Genomic DNA, 22,002 nt, shown 5'->3' on the forward strand with positions numbered 1-22,002 from the left:
GGATGGGCTGTCACGCATAATAATAATAGAGCCTCAGGAACATATGCTGCTCGACGTCAATGTGGAGTTGTCGAGTGAAGATTCCAAGGATTCATAACCCCCCATTTCCTTGCTTTTTTCGCCTGGCGCTGTGCCGAGCCTAAAGATCCTTATCGATAAGAACTTTCGTCCCCCAATAGATCGCAAACTTTGGCCCAGCCGCCCTGATTGAGACCACGAAGTATTCGAACACATACAAAGGTCCAGCCCCAGTTACGGTCACTATGGGTCGAGAACTTCAGAAGCGAAAGAACCGATCTTCGCGACCAAGGGTCAAGCCCAAGGTGTTAGGTCGCACGAAAGCAGGAAAGAAGAAGGTTAACTTTCTGGGAAATGAAACAATCGCGCAAAACTGGTAAGAAAGTCGTGGGTCTAGGCTGAAAAACAACTGACAGGATACAGGGATCGCGGTTTGACGCTCGAGCAGAACTACAAGCGCCTGGGACTTTCTACGAAGTTGAACTCGAGCATAGCTGGCCCAAGAAAGATCAAGGGACGAAGCGAAGCGATACCGCTACAGCACGATAGTCTGGCCATAAAAGCAAATAACCTACAAGCCACCACCAAGCCGCAAGAAGTGAGAGTAGAGAGGGATCCTGACACAGGTCGAATTCTCCGGGTAGTGCAGCCCGATGCCGATCAAGTGAATAACAATCCTCTGGACGACCCGCTGAACGACCTTTCCGATGACGAGTCCGACCTTGAGGAGGCCGAAAACTCGAACAACATTGTCTCTCAGCTAGAGGCTCAGGCTGCGCAAGAAGCAGAAATCGAGGCCAAGCGAAAGAGACCGAGACTGCAGAGCTCGAGGGAAGAGGAGTGGATCGCTAAATTGGTTGAGGCGCACGGAGACGATATTACCGCAATGTCTAGAGATCGCAAGCTGAACACGATGCAGCAGAGCCAGGGAGATATTGCAAGGAGAGTCAAGAAGTGGAAGCAGAAGCATGGATGAATAATCTGGCCCCGTCGTTCTTCCAGATTTTGGTTTACCGCAATTCACATGATCTTATGACTGTGTGGTAACGGAAGTTTCAACATGACTATGAGAGTGTTGTGATGACTATGCATGTGAGTCATGTCGTTTGGCTTACATGATCAGCATGGACATCTTAAGGAGCTGAAAGGATGGGCATACAAGCAGCTTTTTTGACCGCTTGTCAATCCACAGGCCTCGAATTTGCGTGTGCGTGCAGCTGCGTGGTCTATCGATCCGACTTTTGGTAATGCTGTGGAGGCCTTTCAATATGGAAAGTCTCAAGATCAGCATAATGTCGGTATATGAAGTATCAGGAGGGCCCCAGTGTCGGTTTCCGATTCTTGCAGCAAGCTGATATGCGCGTTTGGTCCCAATTGAGGTGATGGCATGATAGCTACTCTGTGGCAATTGTGAACATGATGATTGACGAATTTTCGTTGTTGTTTACATGAGTCATGTGAAAGGGAACTAGGTGTGGTGGGCGCGGTTGACTTAGCCACTGGTATTGAGCAGATTCTGCAAGGTGGATTGAGCAATAGAATGGTACACATGGAAGGAACCCGGAAGGAGCAAGATCTTGGCAGACGAATGTCGGCCCACCGACTTGCGATTGCAACTTCCATACCTGTGATGTGGTATTCAAATTGCAAGACCGATGTTAGTACTGCTAAACAGCGGCAGTCGCAAAACTCGAGCAAACGTCCAATTGTTATCTGCAAAGGCAGGTCCGAGTCCAAGGTGAGTGGACGTCGTACCTCCTTAACGAAGCAAATCAACGCACATTTCGGAATATGATGTACTGCCAGCCGGCCGAGTCTCGAGCATCGCTACCTATCACAATGTCGCACATACACCTCTCCTGCTTGAGAGCACTTGTTGATTGCCAGCTCATATGTCCTTAAGCAATTGCTTACAGCAAGCCTTGAATTGAACCCTCTATCATCGAGCCACGAGCCCACGAATTTTGCTCGTCCGATGGGGATCGCAGCTAACATCATGTATAGTATATATTCTGCTGTTGGCGGAGGCCCATCCGGCTATAAGTGACTTCGTTTGAATCCATCGATGGTGAGTCAAAGCGTTGTTCTGCCTTATTCACGGGGTGCTCCCCAACCAGCCTGGGTCGCAATCTAGAAAGAGCTTGGGGACAGGTTGTTTGTTCAGCTGTCACGGCGCCTCCTCAGCGCAACGGGCGTTACGAATTCTATCATCACACGGCTTATACGAAAGCGATTGCTGCTTGGAAACATGGAGGCTGGTATGTCCTTGCCTCGCCAGCCCGTATGGCGGGTTCCTACTCGTCGGTTTGCCGTGTGAAATCGACCGGCATCATCCATACAGTCGCGGATTGCGGAAAAGCATGGGACGAAGTCAGATTGGAAATGCCGCCTGCGACCACCTTGTCAGAACTACTCCTGGTCAGAAGATGCCACGACAGGCTTAACTTGTGGTGCTGTGATGAGGTTGATGTCCCAGCGAAGTGCCAAGTTGTCGTCTCGAGGTGTCTTCGAGCCCGCGGTCGATGTTGAAGAACGCTATATCTGAGGAGGATGCCAAGCCATTACTTCTCGTTCACCTTTGCTCATTCACCACATACCAACCTTCGAGAAAACGGTCACAGCTTCCCATCGGCTACAACCTGTCGAACGAACACAAATCTCCAGATATCATTCACCTGACCCTCAGATCGGTTTATAGTTTACGGTCACCAATGGCTTCGTCAGCGTAGCCTGGTGTCGAGCTTGCGACATATATAAGGCGTCCTCCCCAGCTGCATTCGTTGCCTTTTTTTCATTTATATTAGATCTTGCCATTACTAACTGTATGGAAGGTCTGCAATGAAGAACACCCTTAGCTTAGCCATCAATTTCGACAAGTGGCTCTGCTTCGCAATCAGTGCAACGCACAAACTCGGGACTCCAACCCCTGGGGGACCCCAGGTTACGCAACGTGCCCCGCCACCAGGAAAGCTGTGAGTCTTAGCGAGCTGACTAAGACAATGAGGATCACCAGAGGGGCAAGGGCACAGGAGCAAGCTGCTCTTGAAGTCGCCCTTGCACTAAGTGCAGCCACAACGCCCAGCATCGAGGACCATGCACAATACGCACCCAGAACAACACACTCCCGAGTTCGCCGACCAAAGCCTCCAAGAGCCACTCCTGTATTGGCGACAACAATAAAGGCGCGGAATCCTGGTCGAGTCGCCAAGAAATCAGCAAAAAAGTCAGCACAGAAGTCGAAGGCGAGTAGTAAGCAAACGTCTTTGATAGTCAGACTTAGTGTTAAGTATTACAACGTCGGTCCGAAAGTACTGAGAGAAAGGTTTGGCATCAAGATTAAGCGCGAAAAGGTCGTTCACACGAACAAACACAGGTTCACGCTCGGGCACAACCCCTTTACCGGGACTTCCTTAAGGCTAGTTCCCGCAGATGAGGTAGTACTCATCTACAACGTGTTCGTCGAGCATAACAAGAAGTTCGGCTTTGGGTCGTTCGTTAGCCAGCCGGCCCATGGAGCACAATCAAAGCCAGTCGTCACCATCGACAGCGTTATTCAGGTGATGCTGTCACAAACTACCGCGAACGAGCTAGCAATCGACACACATGATCGGTTGCGCAACAGGTACGTGTATCTCGTCGATGGCAAGAAGTATGCTGGTCTGGTACCGAATTGGCATAAAGTGAGACTGCTTCCTGAGGATGACCTCCGAGACGCGCTTGTGCCTGGTGGACAGTTCAACAAGCGTGCTAAGGCTGTCAAGGAACTGCTCGACTTTGTGTACAACGCAAATCTCGCAAGGAAGAACCTCGGAAAAGGCCAATACGAGCACCTCGGGAACCCCCCCGATGCCAAAGACTTCGTCGATGGAATGCTCTCCATGGAATTTATTACTGCTGATTTCCCTGACGACTCTGATCAAGCAATTCTCGATCGCCTACTCAAGCTGCCGAACTTCGGATCTAAATCAGCAATGTGCATTCTCGCATTTCAGCTGAAGCGAGATCTATTCGTTGTCGATGTCCATGTACTGCGCTTCTGCAAGTGGCTTGGTTGGATCCCAAAAACGGCCAAGCCAGAAGACGCTGCGATGTACCTACACAAGGTCATTCCGAAGGACATCAGGTACGATTTCCACAACCAGATATGGACACATTGTGCCAATGAGAATGTTCGGGAATCCAGGGGTAGGCTCATGGTATGCCCTTTCTGCGGCTCAAGCCCTCCACCAGGTGGCAAGGACTTCTCAAAGGTCAAATGCCTACTCGAACCGTATCTGCCCCCACTCGAGAAGAGATGGTCGAGAGAGTACCGGCCAAAGAAGGAGGATCTCACGGACGAAGTGAAAATCAAGGACGAAGAAGCTGAGGCTGAGATATCGACCACTAAATCTCACAAGATGGAACAACAAACGATGAACGCCCTCTTCAAGACGAAGAAGACCAGGACAGCCCAATCTGCACACCACGAAATCAAGCAGAAGACGCCTCCCTCAAGCCCTGATTCAGCCTCATCGAAGATCAAACCTATCAAAGAGAAGAAGCTGAAGATCCGACGTACAATGCTCATGGAAGAGCTGACGCCAGAACAGGCTATAGCGCACAACAAGTTCCTCTTCATGTTCCGCCCATTAGACAACTCCTTCGGCCAGGACAGGGGCACTTTCGAGAGCAAGCCACGCTTCAGATGGGAAGGCTCAGAAATCATGGATCCGGATGTTGCTGTTCCGTATGAAGATGCTGTCAAAGTCCTGAACGGTGAGCTGCCACATCCGTGGATGAAGACCACTCGGGAGGTCGCCGTGATGCAACAAGCACTGGGGGCTATGGTGGCAGCGTCGGCTCCTGTTCTGGCTACAGGTGTTGGGGAGGAGACCATGGCTACAGGAAGTGACGAGGAAGTCGAATGGGAAGCTACTGACGACGAGCTGGACGGGGAAACCCTGGTGGACTCCATGGATGAGGCCACTTGGGAGAGTCTTTCGGATGAGGACAGCGCTGATGAGACCATCGGTGAAGAGATGAGATCGTGGCAGATTGATAATCTGGAGTAGACGGTGTGTCTAGTGTGTAGAAACTTGTCTGCCGAGACTACTTGGGGAGGACGCTGGCTGCACATATCAGTTTCTGACCAATGACGAGTTGGACAGTCGTCTGTGCGCTTCTCTACACCTGTGCGTCCGAGGTCACTGCGTGCATAGGTTTCGAGCCTTCCAGTCTGAATCGATCCCTGTTCGAAGGCCTCCTTCGCAGCCAACGCCAGGGCCGAGCCTACTGAGCCCGATTAGGAGGGAGAGCAGAGCAACAAAGTGCGGCAACGCCATCATGCTGGCTTACATGGTATTAACATTGAAATGCTGTGAGCGCATCCGGCGATACAAGTCTAGCTCAATCCACCATGCCGCCAACACTTTTCCTTCTGCCCTTGTCTTTTCGACTCGCACTAATGGCATTGTCATGCCGTATACTATAGAGACATATCGCCATTGCACCGAAACTCGCACCAAGCGTCATGTAGTAGGCGCCTTCATAGCAGCTCTTTCCTTGCAAGCATTGTCGATCCCCTGTCTTATCGTCTACCACGGAGCGGGCATCGTATATCTTTCCGAAGATCAAATTGAAGATGTTCCCTGAGATGACCGGTGCAAGCGTCATCACTCCCCAATTCTGGCTCATACCATGGACACCAAATGTGTGTGCCACCAGACTAGGGTACACCCCAAATAGCATGCCATAAGCGAACCCAGTAAGTCCCGAGACCAAGACGAGCAGCGTAGGATGGGTGATCGTCATAGCCGCGATCTGAGCGCATATAAACACCACACTCGCAGCGAATAAACACCAGAACCTGCTCAGCATGTACTTCCTGACAAGGACATCGGATCCAATGCCAGAGGTCAATCGTCCGGAGAAAGACATCACGGAGAGAATGCTCACATGTAGGACCTGTCTGTTCGCAATAAGGGATCCTGGCGTTTCTGGGTCCTTCGAGAGCCACAAGGCTTGAGCTACGCCGCCGATGTTGTTGATTGTCATCAGACCAATGCCGCACATAAGTCCGAGGAGTACGAACAGGAGCCAGAATTCTCGATGGGGCAGGAGACGCATGCCGCGGATGTCTAGATCGGGTGGAGGAGCGTCAGCCGGTGCATCTGAGGAGTCAGAAACGTCGTGTTTCGGACTGCCTGGATCAGGTGTAGAGAGCAGAGAGGACTGTTCTGAGCCATCGGCGATTCGATCGTCGTCCGTATAGGATCCGGATCTAGACGATCGAGGGAAGGTAGTAGAAGTGCGCTGTTTTTGTGGCGTACCTGTATTAGGATTGTGTAGTTGCGCTCGGTCGTCTGCAGAACGTGTCCTGTGCAATCGCTGGCTCTCGTGTTGAGGAAGTTGCTCGTATGAACCGCGGGACGGTGGGCTGGACAGGAAGAAAAAAGAAACGGCTGGTAGGACGACTGTGCCGCTTGCGAGCAACAACAGGAAATGCGAGGTGTCGTGCGGCAGAGCTAAAGCGACGGTGGAGAAGAAGAAGGCGCTCAGTCCGAAAGCTGCCAAAGGGAAGGCAGTTGCTGTTCCTCGGTGGTCGGGGAAGTTCAGTGCGGCTGCCTTGATGGCAGCGGTAAACGCTGAACAGCTGCCCGCACCGGTGAAGAAAGAGAAAAGGCACAGGGATGCTATGCTGTAGACTCCTGGCCCGGCGTCGAACGCTGTGTCATTGTCAGTTCTCTTTCTTGCGCATCATTCCCACATCACCCACCTTTTGCTATCGGATAGTAGCCTGCAGCGAAGAAGACTGTCCCAATGAATACACCCCATCTCGGACCTCTTGCATCAACAAGTATGCCAGACGGTATACCAGTGGCATACATGCCTAGATTGCCCGCGGTACCCTACTTCAATCAGACGCGAAACTTAGTGTCGAGGAAGGAGGCATACGATAAGGTTCGTCTGAGTAGAAGACAGTTTGAGTCTCTGTGCATATTGTGGTGCCCATGCTGAGTAAACATACTGGTGAAGGTCAATATATGTCCAGTAAATCGACTTCTGCTACTCACATTCGTACCGCAAGCCAGGGCAATCACGGTCGCAGCGATGACGGAGATAAGCCGGGTCTTCTTGTGACCCAAGTGGGCGGTCATTGTTGGCTCAGTTGCTGTTGTGATGGTTATGATGGTAGCATGTTGTCGACATCCAACTACACTCGAGATCGATCGATCAATCAATCAATCAATTGACCATCGTGACACTGAGGGCTCGAGGAAAGTTGGGAAATGATACGGGGTCGCCAGCCGGAGAAGAACGATAACGCAACGGACTCCATCTCACCGCCAGGATGTCAAGCCCTTGATGTTAGCCATTCGATAGCTCGAAATAGCCTAATATGACAGTAGTAGCACGTTCAACGTAGCACTTGCCGTGATACACCAGTCGTTAGTTCTGATTGATGTATACTGATGAGATGCAGGTTCGTAGTAATAGTGCTACGATGAGCCAGCGTCCGGAAAGCGGCTGCCCGAAGTAGGCTCGAGCAAAACAACCTGGGTATGCCGCTGACAAAGGGACGTGCAGCAAGCCTTCTTCAAACTACGGTACATATCATCGTCAATCGCACGGCGCAACTGCTGTCTTCTTTCTATTGCTACCTATCAGCATAGTAGCCCACTTTTCTCACCTTCACACTGCTCAGATACACCAGATCTGGTGTGTTTCCGGACGCTCGGGAGTGCTTCTACATGCCAGTTCAACAGAAGCATGAAGGATGCAACTGCAATGCGCTTCCATCTTGAGTGCCGTGCTCAACAATCATTTCTAATTTCTGACTAAACGACCATCCAAGACTCTTTGATATGGGTCCGCATAGTGTCTCTGGAGCTGCCATAGGCTCCGCTGGAGGGTAGATGTACCCCACGTATCGTTCACTACTCCAATCAGCCATGCAACAGGATGTGCCGAATCAAGTGGTCGCCGGCCGTCGGCCGATCATCTTCTCAGGCGTTCGAGGCGTTCTAAAGACATGATATACGGCATTTGACTTGAATCAGACCGTCACATCTTGCGAGATTGATTGTTCATTCAGAACGCCAGTCCAAAGCGATCAATGCAACATGATCTCTGAAAACAGGACCGACGCCCAACTGGAAGAGACGGACTTGCTCATAGTTGGTGCTGGGCCAGCAGGAGCCTCGTTAGCATGTTTTCTGTCGGAATATGGTAGGTATCGGCAACCCTCTCCCATAGCCGCCATTAACAGCCGGCAATAGGCCTGAAAGGTATTCTGATAGCAGCGGCTGCCGGAACAGCAGATACCCCCCGAGCACATATCACCAACATGGCCGCTCTAGAGTGTCTCCGGGATATTGGTCTCGAGGAGGAATGCCTTGCTCAAGCAACGGCCTCACAGAACATGGAGCATACCCGCTGGTGTCATAGTATGGCTGGGGACGAGTATGCCAGGATACATTCCTGGGGTCACGACCCGCACCGGCACGGAGACTACGCGGATGCCAGTCCTTGCGACCACGTCGACCTACCACAGACACTAGCAGAGCCAATAATGGTAAATCGAGCGCGGCAGAGAGGCTGGGAAATTCGCTTCAGCACGGCCCTACTCTCCTTCGATGACCAGGGTCCCAAAGGTGTGACAACTACAGTCAAAGAGGTCGACTCAGGCCGGGAGTACGCCATTCACTCACGTTTCCTCTTCGGCTGTGACGGCGGCCGCAGCCAGGTAGTCCGCCAACTTGACCTCCCACTCCTCAAGAAACCTGGCCAAGGCATCGCCCTGAACGTCTTAGTCGAGACGGACCTCTCACATCTCATCAAATCTCGCCTTGGAAACCTTCACTGGTGCATCCAACCAGACCGCCCATACCCGCGGTGGGGCCAGATGTGCATAGTCCGTATGGTGAAACCCTGGCACGAATGGATGTTCATCGTCCTCCCCGAACCGGGCTGGGATCCCAAAATCGACAAAGAGCCTACTAATGAAGAATATATGGCTCGCATACGTGAGTGGATCGGAGACGATACGATCCCCGCTAGGATTCTCGGTACCTCGAAATGGGCGATAAATGAAGTTGTGGCGGAACAATACTCATCTTCCTCGAACAACATTCACTGTCTCGGCGATGCAGTCCACCGCCATCCGCCGTTTAACGGGCTCGGTTCGAATTCGAGTTTGCAAGATAGCTACAACCTAGCCTGGAAAATCGCATACTACATGCGCGGCCTAGCCGGTCCAAACCTCCTAAGCTCCTACTCAATCGAGCGACAACCCGTTGGCCTCGGCGTAATCACCCGTGCAAACCAAGGCCTGCGAGACCACCTCGCATGCTGGACTGCCCTCGGCGTAACAGAACCAACCCTCGAGGCATCAACAGCCGCATTCAACGAGCTTAAAGCGCCGACACCCGGCGGCGCAGCCCGCAGAAAAGCATTCAAGGACGCGGTGGCAGGGACAGCAAGAGAATTCCACGCCGTAGGCCAGGAGATGAACCAGCGCTACGATGGGTCACCGGGTATCTATTTTGATGATGAGACAGAGCCAAGACCAGAACTGCCTGAAGACCCGGTGCTATACCACCAGATCAGCACGTATCCGGGCGCACGCCTGCCTCATGCGTGGCTTAACACGAGACGGCCGGGAACGCCTATTTCAACGCAGGATATAGCGGGTAAGGGGCGGTTTACTATCATTTCTGGGCCTGGCGATGGAAATCATCAATGGAAGGCAGCGGCGGAGCAAGCGGGTAAGACCTTGGGCGTGGAGGTGAAATGCGTTAGTGTGGGTTATGCGTGTGACTGGGAGGATGTATATTTTGATTGGGAGAGGAGAAGGGAGGTCGAGGATGATGGTGCTGTGCTTGTGAGACCGGATCGATTTGTGGCGTGGAGAGCGAAGGCTATGCCGAATGATCCGGGGAGGAAAGTTGAGGAGGTGTTGAGGAGTGTGTTGTGTTTGGGGGAGGCTGGTAAGCAGGTGAATGGGGCTACATAGCGAGATTGTCGTGACGATCTATAGCGGTTTGCTTTTTGCGGCACACTTGAAGCCACGTTCAAGTTTCTGAGGGAAGTCCGCTGGATGAAAAAGAGTCTTGACTATATTATACGCTTCGTATATGTGAGGCGGTACAAGCTGCGACTGTGTGGAGGAGCTCAGTCTGGCGCAGGTGATCCGGCGCACCGTTGAGTGCATGTGCTAACCTACCCACCAGTTAAGGGTCAATGTTGCCGAGAATGCGCTCATCTAATCTCACGAGCTTGTAACAATATTTGCTTGCTACATGCCAAGTGGCCCTCACAGCTCACCGCTCCACGCATGTCCGTGTCTATGCTTCCTCCTTGCTCCCATCGAATCCTCAAACAACGCAGCTCGCCCCTTTTTCGTCGTGATTCTCTTCCCAAATTGCCACGGCACATCAGCGCTTCTCTTCTTGGCCTTCTCCGCATCGAGCATTACCCTTTCATGTCTCGTCATTAGCTTGCCATCGCTACCGCCATCTTCAGGGATAGTAGACGCAGCATCATACGGTGGGTTCGGCTGGTTTGTCGTAGTGTTATATGTCGCATTGAGCGGTATAATATCGAACGTGACAGTCTTGTTACCATTGACAAAATCCGATATCACTGGTCCTTCCGTAATATAGGAGTCTGATACCATGACCTCCCCCGTTGCGATATCCATACCGTGAATCGTGCGGTTGACCATCTCCAGGGAAACGAGAGGCTGGTAGAATGGTACTTCGTGGCCGGACTCGTAGATACGCACAAAGCTGAATTTGCCCGCGCTCTTGACCTGTCCGTGCACGATGCCGTCCGATGAGCTGATGTTGGCGAAGCCGGCGGAGCCATTGGTATAGCCGGGGATGTTGCTCAGTGTCTCAGAGAAGGCCTCAATGCCGTAGCCGTTACAATTGTAGTCCGCAATAGAATGGGCGTCAGTATATTTCGAGAGATGAGAGGGGGAATGACTTACTCTCCATAGTACAGCACCACTGTCACGTCGTGATCAATAAGATACTCAACAGCCGCCCTCACACCAATCTCTCTTGCGTCGTCACCCGTCGAGCCGAATGCGGTGCTAGTAATGGAAGAGCTCTCACTAAAATTGGTGTACGCCCCAATAGCAGCCTGTACGGTTGCATTGTTCAAGTAGTCCACGTAGAATGTGTAGGGGAAAGGATCTGGGGTCAAGTATCGAATGTCGTACTCGTCGCGGCCAAAGACTATATCGTACGGGTACTCCACCATGTTGTAGCAGAAATTGTCGGCTGCGCTGCAGACCTGGTTACCGGTTCCATCAGAGGTATTGGTAGCATAAGGATAGGAGTTGCAGTCGAGGAGTTGATCGAGACAATTGTGAGCGCCGTATATGGCGTTGTAGACGTAGGAGTCGATGCTAGCATTGTAGTGAATGCCGTAGTCATTGCCGCCTTGATGGACCTGGGTGCTGTAGTTCGATGTATAGTTGTAGTACGCTTGGTACTGCAGGATTGGGTCGTACCAGCCGTTTCCGATAAGTACCTAGAATACCTGAATCAGCTATGTGGTTTCTGGGGCACGCCATGATCAACTGATGTGGCCTTGTGCTCTCGGTCAAAATTATTGGTTGTTAGCCGACCGATCGTCGGTCACTTAACTGCCAACAATCTTGGCCGAGAGCACAAGCCTCACCAGGCACAATATTGTGTGGACACATGTGACCTACTGCTCGAAGGTCGATGGGAGCTGTTCCCGTTGTGTTCAACTCGTTCTGTTCTAGGATGTACCTGCTGAAGACTGGAGCGTAGTGACCGCCATAACTCTCAGTGGTGAAGTAGACGCCGTTCGAGGAGTACTGTGGAAAAGCTCCGGTGAAGGCTTGCAGCGTCAAGTAGAAGTTCGGTGCCGCTGCGGTTGTAGAATTGGCCGTCAAAGTAGTATTGTAGACATTGTACGTCCCACACGTAGTTGGGTCAGCATAATCTGGACAGGTCGCGTTCGGTAAAGAAACCAGATCACCACTATTTGCGTCTGTGTAACCTGGAACGGGAATCGAGTAGGACAGGCCAGTCGTAGTTGGTTGGTCTATGAAGATCATGTTCGAGATGTTGTTCCAGGCATACGGGTTGTTGTAGACGGCGCCATCATAGTCGATTCCACAAGGTCCCAGCTCTTGGAACAATCCGATCATAGAGCTCGATCCCGGCCCTCCGTTGATCCAAATCGTGAGCGGAGCAGTGGTAGGGTCGACATTTCGAGCTTCGAAGAACCAAAAGAAGATGTGCTCGTTCTCAGAGACATCTGCGAAACCGGAGTAGCTCTTCACGTTTGGATTTTGCTCGCAGATTCCGGTCGGTACCTCTTTGTAGCGAACATTGATGCCGGCATGTCCAGTTTTCGTAGTGAAGTTAGTGGGCTCGGCAACGAATTGAGCGATGGCTAGCTCAGCAAAGAGCAGCGAGGCCGCCAGAAGAATCCTCATGTTCCTGCGTCAGAAGAGTTGGGAGCTCTCGACAAGCGGGATCGTGACATTTTTGTAGCAGCACGCGTCCTTCTGGAGTCACACGAGCTACTCAAGCTGCAGGAACGACGCTCCTGTGGTGACGTCCTCAGTCCATGAGCTTCCCGATGTGGCAAGGACAATAGATAAGCAAGCATTACAAGCTCGCATCTGGGAGCTTGAAAGCTTGGAGCAAGCTTCATGGAAGGGAGGACGATCGATTGGATCCGCGGGGTTCTCCAGGGTAGCATTACTAGTGTACACCGGTACCTTCCTGCAATGATTGCAGACATCTTCTCCAGGCGGAACATCGACACTGACCGGCACATCAAGATACACGAACTCCGAGCACAGGTGTACCCCCGAAAGTCGTAATGCAGCCATATTAGAGTCCTAAATTGCGCTCGCCCGGTGCGTCTAGTCGACACACGAACTCCGCCCGGACAAGCAAACTGGCCGCTTTCTGTACGCTTAAGCTGCCTAAATTGTGCTCGGTGAGCGGCCAGTTTGCTTGTCCGGGCGGAGACGGGGTGCTCCCGAAATCAGCCGTGGAAGCCAATCGACCAGCTTGAATTTTCTGTTCCGTGGGGTACCTAGGTAGCAGCGCGAACATGCAATGTGTATCGGCGGCCTCTGCAGTTTTCGTGTTGGAATGTGCCGAAGTCCTCACTCCATGATATGAGGTCTCGAGATCTCGAACGCATAACAAGCTGGTATTCGAGACAGCATGGCGTTTTCAGAACAGTATACGCTGAATGCAACAGACTGAACCGCTAACAGAAGCACTACGACCCTAGACGTCAGGCTTCCCGTTGTGGGCACTCTTGCTAATGACATGGCTGCCGGGTCCCAAGACAATATTCCTACGCGTGCGGACAGATTGACATGGCCGAACTCCAGCCTAAGGTCGTGGAGTAAGGAACCTTGGGCAGGAGCTTAGCGGTGTTCAATGCTAGGGAGCGAGATAGATAGGAAATGAAGAAACCCAATTCTGAGGAGGACGTCAGAGATAAGAACGAGAAGCACGGCGGAATTGTTTTGGCCGTGAGAAGCATCACCCGTTGCTTTATCGAAATGGCCGCTTCAAGCACAATTTTGGGCAGGTTTAGCGGCCACTCCGATCAAGCAATGGGTGAAGCATAAGCAAGTAGCGCACAGATCCTGTCTCCGTCCGGAATTAAAACGTTAGTCGAAGCTATGCACAAGTCACAGGGACTGGCGAGCTCCAGAGACACGAAATCGAAGGCTTCTCGAAGCATCGGGAATTTTGGAACGGACTTGCTATACAAGCCAGCCGGACCACTGATTGTCGCTTTCCCAGTGTACTGGCGTGCCCCCAGAATTGATCCAAGTGGCCAGCTTGACACTTCGCGCGGAGTCTGACGCCGGACGAGATAATAAAGCCAGCTACACGGCCGCACTCCCAGCATCCAACTCAGATGATATATCGGTATCCCTTCTGCAATTTCCTCGCCGCAGCGATATCAATACCCTCCACTTCCGCCGTCCTCTTCAACCTCGCCAGATCTTTCTCCGTCAAATGTACATCTTCACCCGCCATCCGATCCAGCCTCTTATTCTCCCTGCTCAGTATCATTCTCAGCCAAACTGCGAGGAGCCCCGCGACGACCTGCAGACCGATACAGATCCCAAGAGCTGGTCTGTAGTGCGGTGCGTCTTGAGGCCGGTATGTGAACGGCGTCCAGATCGATGCAGAGTTACCAAGCGAGTTGACAAACGCGTATGCAGCCGCACGCTTCGCTGGGGGACGAGGCACGGCGCCTGCGACCCATGCGTAGACGGTCCCGTTCATCGCGAACACGAATATGAATAGGAATGTCGCGAAATATTTGGGTCCAAACGAGTCGGTAAACATAAAGATAATAAATCCTATCACAGTAATAGGAATTGGATACAGGAAGAACCTAGCATAGTTAGTCCTGTGTTCAAAGTCACGCGGATGTGGAAAGGGTGACGTACCAGAATCGCATGCCTAGACGATCACTCATGATACCATGGAGGTAGGACCAGAACGTCATGAAGACATAAGGGGGCGCCACGAGCAAGAGTGAGATGGTGTGGTTGTAGCCAAGGGTTGCGGTGAGTGTTGGGAAGAAGTTTTGGAATCTGCAGGCAAGGGGTTAGGACATAGGTGCTTTGACAATGGATCTGGTGACGTTGACGTACCCTGCTGCACCGGTTACACACATCTGGGAGATCATGTTAGCTTGGCTCTAGAATAAGGGATGTCTGGGGCAGGTCACATACATATGCGACTGCCAGAATATACACCTTCAGATCTGTGAAGGCAAGCTTCAGACCTTTTAGCTGCGACGCAAGACCTGGTTCGTCAATATCTGCTTCAGCAGCATCAATCGCCAGACGTCGGTTAGCTACCAAAGACAGTCAGTACACTTCTCCTCAGATCCAACCCCGGAGGACCTCAAGTCAACTTACCGACATGCTTCATCTCAGGGCTCAACAACCTCCAAGTATGCGGAAAGTCCGGCAGGATAACCGTGATCGTCAGTCCTAACGCAACAGTGATAACGCCCTCTATGATGTACAGCCACTGCCACGCAGCCAGCCCTCTCTCCCCCGCGAGTCCGCTCAGAATTCCCGCGGCAATCAGATTTCCGAAAGCACCACTAATCAGACTGCCGGAATAGAAAATACTCATTCGCAGGTTGAGCTCAGTCTTTGTGTACCATTTGGACAGGTAGAAGAGTACGCCAGCAAAGAATGGAGCCTCAACAAGACCTAGCCAGAAGGTTAGCCATCGCATTTGCGCCTCATGGGGCTGTCATACCGAGAATGAATCTGCATGCAAAGATGCCTCCTGGGGTGGTCACCTGCGATGTACATGCGGAAACAAGTCCCCATGCCGTTGTAAAGAAGCCCAGATAGAGTGATGGTCTGCCAAGGTGGTTGAGGAGCAGATTCGAAGGGACCTGCGCGAGAATGTATGCCACGAACAGGATGCTGAGGCCCAGCTGGTATTGTGCCGCGGTCAGGCCAAGGTCTTCCTCTAGGCCTTGAAGGCGGGCGGCGGCATAGTTGTTCCTGTCAATATAGTTCATCAAATAGATCGCGATGACGCAGGGCATTATAAGGCCGTCGATACGACGTTTAAGCTTCTTCTCGATGACCTAGGACAGTGTTAGAGATTTGCTTTCTTGAAAGGTATACGGTGAATCTGCGCAGATGGGCTATATGGAACACCGTGATCATGTCAGCGGGCCACCGTAGCTCAGGGGTTATGTTTGCATCCCTGGTCTGTCTAGAGCGTGCCACTTAGTGCCTACGCTTTAGGCCTGCAACGCCCAACGAAGCGCAAACACAAATGCAGCAGTCTGTTTTGTCGCGGACGGGACCTTCCTAGATGCTGAGAGATGCAAGCTTACCTTCTCCTCTTCTGTAAGCTGACCGATATGTGTTGCTTCTTCATGGCTGACGTCTGCTGTGTCGCCCAACAAATCATGGTCGGCAAGGACTTGGCCGCCTTTGTGGTCGACGACCTCGGGAGTATGGTTATCCATTATCCGAATTGCTGCTCAGCGCAGCGATGGTAGCTTATTTGGTGTACGGTACGTCGTGCTCGTTACTGCTTCTGTGAAATAGATTGTGGTGATGCGGTTGTTATGATACTGGTAAAGCTCGGCGTAGTCGATTTAAAGCAATGATAAGCTCAAACACGACGCATTTGCATGGGAAGAAGAGAGACAAGCACACCAAGAGGCCTTGGGATCTCTTGTATGCGTATTGGCATCATCGCCGTCATAAACGAGTGGAGGAAACCGCGTTCGGCATTGCTTGTGCCGTCGAAGCTAGATGCTTATCCGAGCTTTGCATGTGGGGAGCCAGCGCCTTAACAGCGTTCTTCTCCAGATTTTTGGGCCGTTAGTTGGCTGGTAGCCGTGGGGTAAGAGTACTGAGATGAGTTGCGGCAATCGAAATGAGCACATGATAGGCTGTTGTCCCCGAGAGGAAACCGTAGGTCAGACTCAAGTCGCAGCGATACGGACATAGGCCGGGGAGCGCCCGATCACGGACATATAGAGAGCGAGGTGCACCACAGTCTCGATGTCTAATAGGCTAAAATGGGTGCCCCTGATCGCATCTGGGGTGCCCCCAATCGAGCTTAACGCTCCTTCTACAGGCGTCTCATTTTTTGCTTGAACGCTCAAGCCTTAAATTCTTCTGATCGGCATTTGCCAAGTTCTGAGGTACGCCCAGCTCTACAGCTATGCTATCCCAGACCTGAAGAATTGGGTTGTGTTCAAGGTCTTATTTTTGAACATAAACGCAGCAGCGTACGTCGTTTTGTCGGCAATGATACCGATTGGGTTACTACCATGCCGATCCATATGGACGCCAATAACCTTAATGGTGACCCCCAGAAACGCCAGATCCCCATTCCCGTATCCGTTGTTGTTCCGTCGGAAGCAGTTCTAGCCTAAGTGAGGAGCTAGAGCCGGTCTCACATAGACTTGAGCAGCGAAATGTGGTGAATACCGTTCGAGCCGTTTCAAGCGCCGCCCTGAGAGCTCTGTGTAAAGCAGTACCTCTGCCCTGTATTCAGTTCGTCTTGGGTACTCAGGACAACATCATTCTAATGCTGCAGACACGCAGGCGATATTGGTACATAATTCGATCTCATTTTTGAACAGTGCCGGTCCGCTGGTCACGTCTTTCTTTCCTCGGCCTCAAGAGGCGGGCTCGTGGCAAGGTTGCTGTGCAGTGCAGGTGTGCTCGCAGAACTCGCTTGTCCTTCATGCAATTGCTTTTCGAGCTCCCGTATTCTCATCCTTAGCATCTGGTTTTCCCTTTGCAGGTTTGCTTGCTCAGCCTGATAATATGCGCTCTCGTCCCTCATGCTATCTCTTCGACTAGAACTGCCACGGCGTTTGTTGCCATGACCAGTTGGCGATGGCGGCCATGCATGGTCATGCAATTCTTGGCTCGGTAGTGGTCGGAGAGCAGGTGATCGATGTGCACTTGAGTTCTCTCGAGACAATCTGGAGGTTGGTCGGGGGACGGAGCCGACGGCGGGGTGGACTGAAGGAAACGAGAAGGATCGTTCCGATTGCGGTGTGGTTTCTTCGACTGCGGTGGACGTAGTTGACTGTAGTTGCTGACTTCCAGCTTGTTGTGCTCGCATGGTATCGAGCTGGTTTTGCTGTGCTCGGATCATAAACAGCATGCGGTTGACTTGTGCTTCTTGCTCTTGTTCTAGCTCATTGTGGATGTCACCGAGCGAAGGTTGTCGGTGATGGTGAGGATCACCAGTGGCGAGTGTTTGTCTTCCACCAATACTGGAAGGGCTCGCAGCTGAAAAGGAGTTGCCGATACTGGATCGTCGGTCTGAGCTAGATAGTTCACCGGGACCAGGTATTGCTGGGTCGTTGAGAGTCAAGTTCATCATGACTTGCGACCTTCTTCGCTCAGACGCTCTTCTGTCGAGTCGTGGAGAACCTCGACTGTTACTCGGGCTTCGATCTGCTGCGTTCATGGTTGCAGCTGCAGCCAACGAGTGCGTAGAAGCTCGTTGAGATACACTGCCGTCGCGGTGTGGTGTAGCCATCATTACGGCCGTCGATCGGGGTTGCAGGGTAGTTGGACTTGATGATTTTGAAGGTGGTAAAGAATTCAAGTCTGGAGGCATGCCTGATATATGATATGAGGAAGTTCTGTACGTGAAGCAGAGGTGATATTCAGGATTTTGTGCTATGCCGAGTTGTGCTCGGGTATGCTATGAACGTGTTTGCTACCCTGCAGTGTTCCACCCTCTTAGTCAGCCCTGCGCCCGGTATGATGTGGCGTGTCTTGCCGTGGAGGTCACCGTTTATCTCGTGAGCAACGTGTTCAGTCCAGGCTGTTCTTTTCGAGTGGCATGAGTGATCACAACAACAAGCTTGTAAGTTTACGTAGTCACTTGACGTGCAGGGAAAGCGTAGTTGAACAATAATATTTGGCGCAGACGTCATTCCACCGTCCGAGGTCTGGGGTCCCGACTCTCCCCTACGCAGTAGCGCTTGCCATATTTCCCACGGTTGCCTGAAAGTCGGGTTCAGGTACAGATGCCAATAATAAGCAGCTGCCAGCTATGGTTTTGTCCTCCTCGAAGCTAACTTGCTGAACGAATGCGATGTCGTGAAGACGGGAAAAGGGTTTTCGGGTTGGGGCAATTACAAGCCGCAGTCCCAGAGGTAGAGCTTCAAGGCATACAAGGCCTGATTGACTCATCTCAACCTGCCTCGACCATGCTGACGAGACACTGCCGGAACCTTTTGTCTTGACTAAGTCGGACAGTGCACGGCTCGGGGCTGCTATTACTGCCTCCAGCCAGCTTACCTACCTCACGTCGAATGCTCACCGGCTCGGCCATACGTAAATCACTCGAGAATCATAGTGTACAGAGACCTTGTATGTTCGAACAAGCTAAGCAATGTACCGCTCGCTACCATTGATCAAGCAACGCTTGTGGACTCAGACCAAAACGAACGCCAAACAAAACTATCGCATCCCAAGCTAGCATCACGCCTCGTTCCAGATATCTTCGTAAATCATGCAATCCAAACCTCATAATGCAGCGCCCATGCTCTGTTCTTCATAAACCGCTCACCTGGGGTATCTCATTTCTATCCACACGTCAAACCTTGTTTGCTTGTTCCAGTATCTACAAAGCTCATTTCTTCAGTACGGCCTCATACAGACTCACAGCAGCTCCTATCCCCGAGCTGATTAGCATACCATGGTAGCCACCGGGCACAGCAGTGTTGACCTGAGCGATCGTAGCATTCTTGGCAACCTCGATGATCTGGAAATGCAAACCGTATACACAGTATGCGATCAAGCCCTTAGTCAAGTTGAAGACAAAAGAGTCATACTGAACGTGCGGGTTGCTCTTGATACTCGCACGCCTGGCTGAGCTGTGTGCTGGTAGTTGTTGTAGTGGCAGATTGATGAAGTAGGATGTCAGGGCTGGCGTAACCACTGTGGTGAAAATCCAGAAGATGAATGGCGCCCAGAAGCCATATTCAAGAAGCTGAAAAAGATCTGGTACCATGATCTGAGTCGACGTGCTTTTCACGTACGGAATGGGCCCGACCTCTGTGAGGCGCTTGTTTGGGAGAAGTTGAGCTCGGAGGCCCCACGCTTCAAATATGATCGCGAGAACGTTGATGGTAACTGTCGAGCTCAGGATGTCTCGCGCTGAGTCAGTGTACTCGTGGAACCTGGTTCTGTCGTATGCATGAGAAATGGAGGTGCGAATGCGCTTGCTTTGCCTGTCGATCGCGTCGGTGACGACTGCTGGTGATGGTGGTAAAGGGATGTTGCTAGCCAGAATCGAGGTTCTTCGGCTGAGCTCCTGACCGGGGGTCTTCATCAGGGCTGTGAGGGGTCCTTCTGTATCTGTAGTCACGCTGATTGATGTCAATCCTTCTGCTCAAGTATGCGCACCAGGATCAGCTCACCTTTCATCATCCGCTGGTGAACGTGTTTTTCTCCTTGTCCTCCTCGCAGTTGCTGGCGCTGGGACGTTGACCGCGACATCGTCATCGGATTTCACTACATCGGAGACCTTCTCTGCTATCCTTTTTATTGGTGAGCGGCCGGTTCCGCCAAGTCGTCTGTAGTATTCGCTCAATGACGGTTCCTTCGAGTATGTGGTCGCGTTCTTCTTGAGGTGGCTGTCGAGCTTCTCGGCGAGCTCAGCTTTACGGAGACCTGCATAGCTGCGGTCGCATACATGTCAGCTCTCATTCCCCGAGTATTATCGCGTATGCGACGCGCTCTTAGAGGCGGTAGAGGCATTCTTAAACGTACTCAGACAGGTTGGAGGTCTCGGCAAACTCCGTCAAATCGGTTTTAAGAAGGCTATTGAGGTATGAAGACATGTTTGCGACGTGGTCAGACTTATGCGACAACGTGTATATGGTGTATGAGCATGCGCAGCTAGACAATATCGTGCTGGGAGAGTGTTTGTGAACGCGCAGTGGGAGGCTGGGACAGAAGAAGTGGTGGAGCTTGGCTTGTCCGCCAGTTGATCATCCCGCAAGAACGCTCATCACTGGCGGCCGGGGGCTTGTTGACGCACTTCCAAAAGCAGTAACAACCACAACAACGCGGTGTTTGAGCCTTCAGCTGAAGAGTGTAGGGGACCCCAGGTAGACTCTGTAGCTGTATGATTTACACATTATCGTTGGTACAATGGGACCTGCGGAATGATTGCCCTCGCGCCGTTAAATACGGCTTGTTTCCATGCTGTACACGCAAAAGTAGCTCACGATGCCTGTAATCTCTCCCTAAGAAGCAGTTCATACTCCTTCCATCGAACTTCCCACGTGTTTTCTACAATGTTGCGAGCCATTTCGAGCCTTGCCTCTAGATCCTCTTCCATTTCATAATTCCTTGTCTTCAAGTCGTTGATCGTAGCATCTTTAAAGCGTATTTCTTCCTTGAGCGACTCAATAGCATAATCTCTTTCTCTCATTCGTGCCAATTCATTATCTCTTTCGTGAAGTCGTTTCCTGTGATCATGATCCATGTCACGCATTATGCGGGTGTAGTTGTGGCTGATCTCTGCTGCTTGCTCGTCACTACGATTCTTTGTGGAGCAGCCATCAGTCCAGCTTGTCGCTTGCATTCGTCGTTCAGCGTCAAGGATTGGTAGGTCTGATGATTCGCCTTGGTCGTCGCATACACCTGGCTGTACAGGCCTGAAATTCCTCAAACTGGAGCTGTCTGACTGTGTTCGGCGCAGAGTGCCAGTCGTTCTGGCATCGTGAACAGCTTCTGTTTCCAAGGTTGAGGTGGTCGACCCGTACCATCGTAGGCCTAGCGCCGACTTCAATCTTTGAGGGAGCTGCAGCACTCCTATGACATGCGAACCTTCCTCGTGAAGGGCTTCAGGTGGTAGATGAGTCCTTACAGGTAGATCGAGATTGACGGACTCCGCCTGAATATGACCATCAGGGGATTGTTCTTGGACAGTGTCGTTCGAGTGCCTCGCCGGGAGTGGTGGCTCCTCTTCGTCGCTCTCCTCTGTCAATCTCTCTAGAGGTGGGCCAGGATAAGGCGGTGGGGGAGCCGTCATGTTCGTCACACGAGCACCATCTCGGCTGATCCTGAATGATTGACCTCCAGCTTCAAATTCTACACTCTGAGCATCGTCACTCTGGTGCGTAAGTTTTGTTCGTGTCGAGATGATGCTCGAGGCACGGCTATGCCTACCTACTCTCGAATTTGCGAGTTCTCGTTGCCAATGAGAGATTTGTGCATATTGCGTTACCTCCGCGTGCCTTTGCACCGTCCCTGACATAGAACTACCACCGTGATCTACCGGGCGGTTGTCATTGCCGTCAAATTCTTGGTCCCACATATCTGCTGTATCAAGGCGAGTTGTTGTTACTGTGGGTGCAACAACAGGGAAGGTGTTCGGATCACTGTGTGTCCGTGGTCTGCTCGTGGTTGCCATGCTGGGTGCATCGCCCAAGATGAGG

At 51.8% G+C, this 22,002-nt stretch overlaps 9 protein-coding genes across 9 annotated transcripts; 3 read left to right on the plus strand and 6 right to left on the minus strand.

Annotated features, from left to right (window-relative positions):
- Window positions 1-263: 263 nt before the first annotated feature.
- Window positions 264-994, plus strand: NOP16 (Nucleolar protein 16; the record flags this gene model as incomplete). Its single annotated transcript, XM_064871776.1, has 2 exons — window positions 264-394; window positions 442-994. The coding sequence occupies 2 exons, from the start codon at window positions 264-266 to the stop codon at window positions 992-994; spliced, it is 684 nt and encodes a 227-aa protein (XP_064732156.1).
- A 2,023-nt stretch (window positions 995-3,017) lies between these two features.
- PMZ80_003348 (uncharacterized protein) lies at window positions 3,018-5,069 on the plus strand (the record flags this gene model as incomplete). Its single annotated transcript, XM_064871777.1, has 1 exon — window positions 3,018-5,069. One exon carries the CDS (start codon window positions 3,018-3,020, stop codon window positions 5,067-5,069), a length of 2,052 nt encoding a protein of 683 aa, XP_064732157.1.
- Window positions 5,070-5,403: 334 nt separating this feature from the next.
- Window positions 5,404-7,154, minus strand: PMZ80_003349 (uncharacterized protein; the record flags this gene model as incomplete). Its single annotated transcript, XM_064871778.1, has 4 exons — window positions 5,404-6,722; window positions 6,773-6,905; window positions 6,952-7,023; window positions 7,071-7,154. 4 exons carry the CDS (start codon window positions 7,152-7,154, stop codon window positions 5,404-5,406), a joined length of 1,608 nt encoding a protein of 535 aa, XP_064732158.1.
- A 966-nt stretch (window positions 7,155-8,120) lies between these two features.
- Window positions 8,121-10,012, plus strand: PMZ80_003350 (uncharacterized protein; the record flags this gene model as incomplete). The annotated part of the gene is made up of 2 exons (XM_064871779.1): window positions 8,121-8,226; window positions 8,277-10,012. The coding sequence occupies 2 exons, from the start codon at window positions 8,121-8,123 to the stop codon at window positions 10,010-10,012; spliced, it is 1,842 nt and encodes a 613-aa protein (XP_064732159.1).
- Window positions 10,013-10,312: 300 nt separating this feature from the next.
- Window positions 10,313-12,478, minus strand: PMZ80_003351 (uncharacterized protein; the record flags this gene model as incomplete). Its single annotated transcript, XM_064871780.1, has 3 exons — window positions 10,313-10,985; window positions 11,036-11,538; window positions 11,723-12,478. The coding sequence occupies 3 exons, from the start codon at window positions 12,476-12,478 to the stop codon at window positions 10,313-10,315; spliced, it is 1,932 nt and encodes a 643-aa protein (XP_064732160.1).
- Window positions 12,479-13,931: 1,453 nt separating this feature from the next.
- Window positions 13,932-16,035, minus strand: PMZ80_003352 (uncharacterized protein; the record flags this gene model as incomplete). Its single annotated transcript, XM_064871781.1, has 7 exons — window positions 13,932-14,421; window positions 14,477-14,623; window positions 14,684-14,706; window positions 14,765-14,889; window positions 14,954-15,256; window positions 15,306-15,645; window positions 15,901-16,035. The coding sequence occupies 7 exons, from the start codon at window positions 16,033-16,035 to the stop codon at window positions 13,932-13,934; spliced, it is 1,563 nt and encodes a 520-aa protein (XP_064732161.1).
- A 1,145-nt stretch (window positions 16,036-17,180) lies between these two features.
- On the minus strand, window positions 17,181-18,161 carry PMZ80_003353 (uncharacterized protein; the record flags this gene model as incomplete). Its single annotated transcript, XM_064871782.1, has 1 exon — window positions 17,181-18,161. The coding sequence occupies one exon, from the start codon at window positions 18,159-18,161 to the stop codon at window positions 17,181-17,183; it is 981 nt and encodes a 326-aa protein (XP_064732162.1).
- Window positions 18,162-19,184: 1,023 nt separating this feature from the next.
- PMZ80_003354 (uncharacterized protein) lies at window positions 19,185-20,397 on the minus strand (the record flags this gene model as incomplete). The annotated part of the gene is made up of 3 exons (XM_064871783.1): window positions 19,185-19,923; window positions 19,975-20,235; window positions 20,327-20,397. The coding sequence occupies 3 exons, from the start codon at window positions 20,395-20,397 to the stop codon at window positions 19,185-19,187; spliced, it is 1,071 nt and encodes a 356-aa protein (XP_064732163.1).
- A 386-nt stretch (window positions 20,398-20,783) lies between these two features.
- PMZ80_003355 (uncharacterized protein) lies at window positions 20,784-21,977 on the minus strand (the record flags this gene model as incomplete). Its single annotated transcript, XM_064871784.1, has 1 exon — window positions 20,784-21,977. One exon carries the CDS (start codon window positions 21,975-21,977, stop codon window positions 20,784-20,786), a length of 1,194 nt encoding a protein of 397 aa, XP_064732164.1.
- Between the last annotated feature and the right edge of the window lie 25 nt (window positions 21,978-22,002).

The sequence above is a fragment of the Knufia obscura genome (genome assembly GCF_036327395.1).
Source record: "Knufia obscura strain CCFEE 5817 isolate CBS 148926 chromosome Unknown scaffold_3, whole genome shotgun sequence".
Taxonomy (NCBI): domain Eukaryota; kingdom Fungi; phylum Ascomycota; class Eurotiomycetes; order Chaetothyriales; family Trichomeriaceae; genus Knufia; species Knufia obscura.